The 1907-nt window shown below is 64.2% G+C and overlaps 1 protein-coding gene across 1 annotated transcript in view; it reads left to right on the top strand.

The window, feature by feature from the left end:
* Positions 1-1907, top strand: part of GALNT9 (polypeptide N-acetylgalactosaminyltransferase 9) — a 129790-nt gene that overhangs the window by 64717 nt on the left and 63166 nt on the right. The window contains exon 4 of the mRNA XM_026449527.2: positions 350-524. Coding sequence (XP_026305312.1) covers positions 350-524 — 175 coding nt within the window. The remainder of the gene's footprint in view (positions 1-349; positions 525-1907) is intronic.

Genomic DNA, 1907 nt, shown 5'->3' with positions numbered 1-1907 from the left:
TCCGTTGCGTGGAGAGGCCACGTTTGTGTGTCCACCCATCCATCTGCTGACTTGGTTTTTTCCTGGCTGACTGCTCAGCCCTGTGTCCCGTCTCCACAGCACGGGCTGCTCTCTGGTCTGGTGTGTTTCCTCGTTTGCTGTGTCCCCCACTGGAATGTCAGCATCGTGAGGCTGGGGTCTCGTCTCTCTGTGACCTCCCACGCGGAACCGCGTGCAGCTCAGTGGGTCCTGAGAGAGTGTTTATGAGACACCCATCCCACACGGGGCACACAGCGTTTCTGGTCTTGGGTCTTGGTGGCCCCGCGCCGGCCAGCACCTGCCAGCGTGCTGAAGTCTTGTCTCTCCTCAGTGGAGCTCAAGTTCAATCTGGACCAGTATGTCAACAAGCGGTACCCGGGCCTCGTGAAGATCGTCCGCAATAGCCGGCGGGAAGGACTGATCCGCGCCCGGCTGCAGGGCTGGAAGGCGGCTACCGCCCCAGTCGTCGGCTTCTTCGATGCCCACGTCGAGTTCAACACGGGCTGGTAAGGGCCAGAACAGGCTGGACAGCCGGTCTCAACGGATCCCCCTCTACCATCCCCCTCCTCAGCCGCTGTGCTGCTGCAGCCTGGCCGCTGGGGTGGCCCCGGAGCTGGGGTACCCGCTGTGGCCTTCAGAAGCTGGAGCTGAGAGCCACCACTGAGTCCACCTGTTCAGTTACCTCTGTGGCCTCTCCATGTCCAGCTCCCGAATGCAGAACCACTGGAGGGCAGGCCCAGCATGCACCCAAGGACATGGTTCTTAGAAGCTCTGAGGCACATGTGTGAGGCTTGTCTGTGCCCACCTTGCCCCGGGAGAACGTGACCCCGTCCTGACTGCAGCAGTCTCGGGTACTGTGTATCCCCCACGGGGCGGGAACCTCAGATCAGGTGGGGTGGGGCTGAGGTGTACATGTCTGTCCTCTCAGGCCCTGCTCAGTCACTGGAGGTGGCCACAGGTGCCTTGGAGGCCGGAGCCGAGTGCGAGGGGCATGGGAAGTGAGTGCAGGCTTCACCCGTGAAGGTCCTGGGCTGAGGGTCACCTTGTGTATGGGGTCCTGGGGCCACCAGCACAAAGCACCCCTGCTGGGCGGCTCAGAGCAGCTGGACTTCACCTCAAGGTGTGGGCAGGGCCGAGTTTCCCCCAGAGGCTCCCGGCAAGGATCCCTCCCGCCTCTCTCAGCTCCTGGGGGCTCCAGCCCCCGCCTCCGACCCCCACGCCCTCCCTGTGTCTGTCTCCCCATCCCTGCCTTGTGCAAGGACTCTTGTCATTAGAGTTGGGGCCGTCCAGGATGCCCCCATCCAAACCCCAAAGCCAGCCCCACAGACAGCACCTATGGGATACATAGTGTACAGGGGTGTATGCCTGGCACCCAGGCCAGGCCCCACGCCCACAATGCTCAGGGGTGTGTGCCCCGCACCCAGGCCAGACGCTGCACCCACAATGCACAGGGGTGTGTGCCCCGCACCCAGGCCAGACCCTGCACCCACAATGCACAGGGGTGTGTGCCCCGCACCTCAGCCAGTCCTGCACCCACAATGCACAGGGGTGTGTGCCCTGCACCTCAGCCAGTCCCACGTCCACAATGCACAGGGGTGTGTGCCCTGCACCTCAGCCAGTCCTGCCCCCACAATGCACAGGGGTGTGTGCCCCGCACCCAGGCCAGACCCTGCACCCACAATGCACAGGGGTGTGTGCCCCGCACCTCAGCCAGTCCTGCCCCCACAATGCACAGGGGTGTGTGCCCCGCACCTCAGCCAGTCCCGGGTCCACAATGCACAGGGGTGTGTGCCCCGCACCCAGGCCAGGCCCCGCACCCACCATGCACAGGGGTGTGTGCCCTGCACCTCATCCAGTCCTGCCCCCACAATGCACAGGGGTGTGTGCCC

This window comes from Piliocolobus tephrosceles, chromosome 10 (genome assembly GCF_002776525.5).
Source record: "Piliocolobus tephrosceles isolate RC106 chromosome 10, ASM277652v3, whole genome shotgun sequence".
Lineage (NCBI taxonomy): Eukaryota > Metazoa > Chordata > Mammalia > Primates > Cercopithecidae > Piliocolobus > Piliocolobus tephrosceles.
Note: the sequence above shows the minus strand (reverse complement) of the source record. Positions and strands in the feature narration are given on the sequence as shown.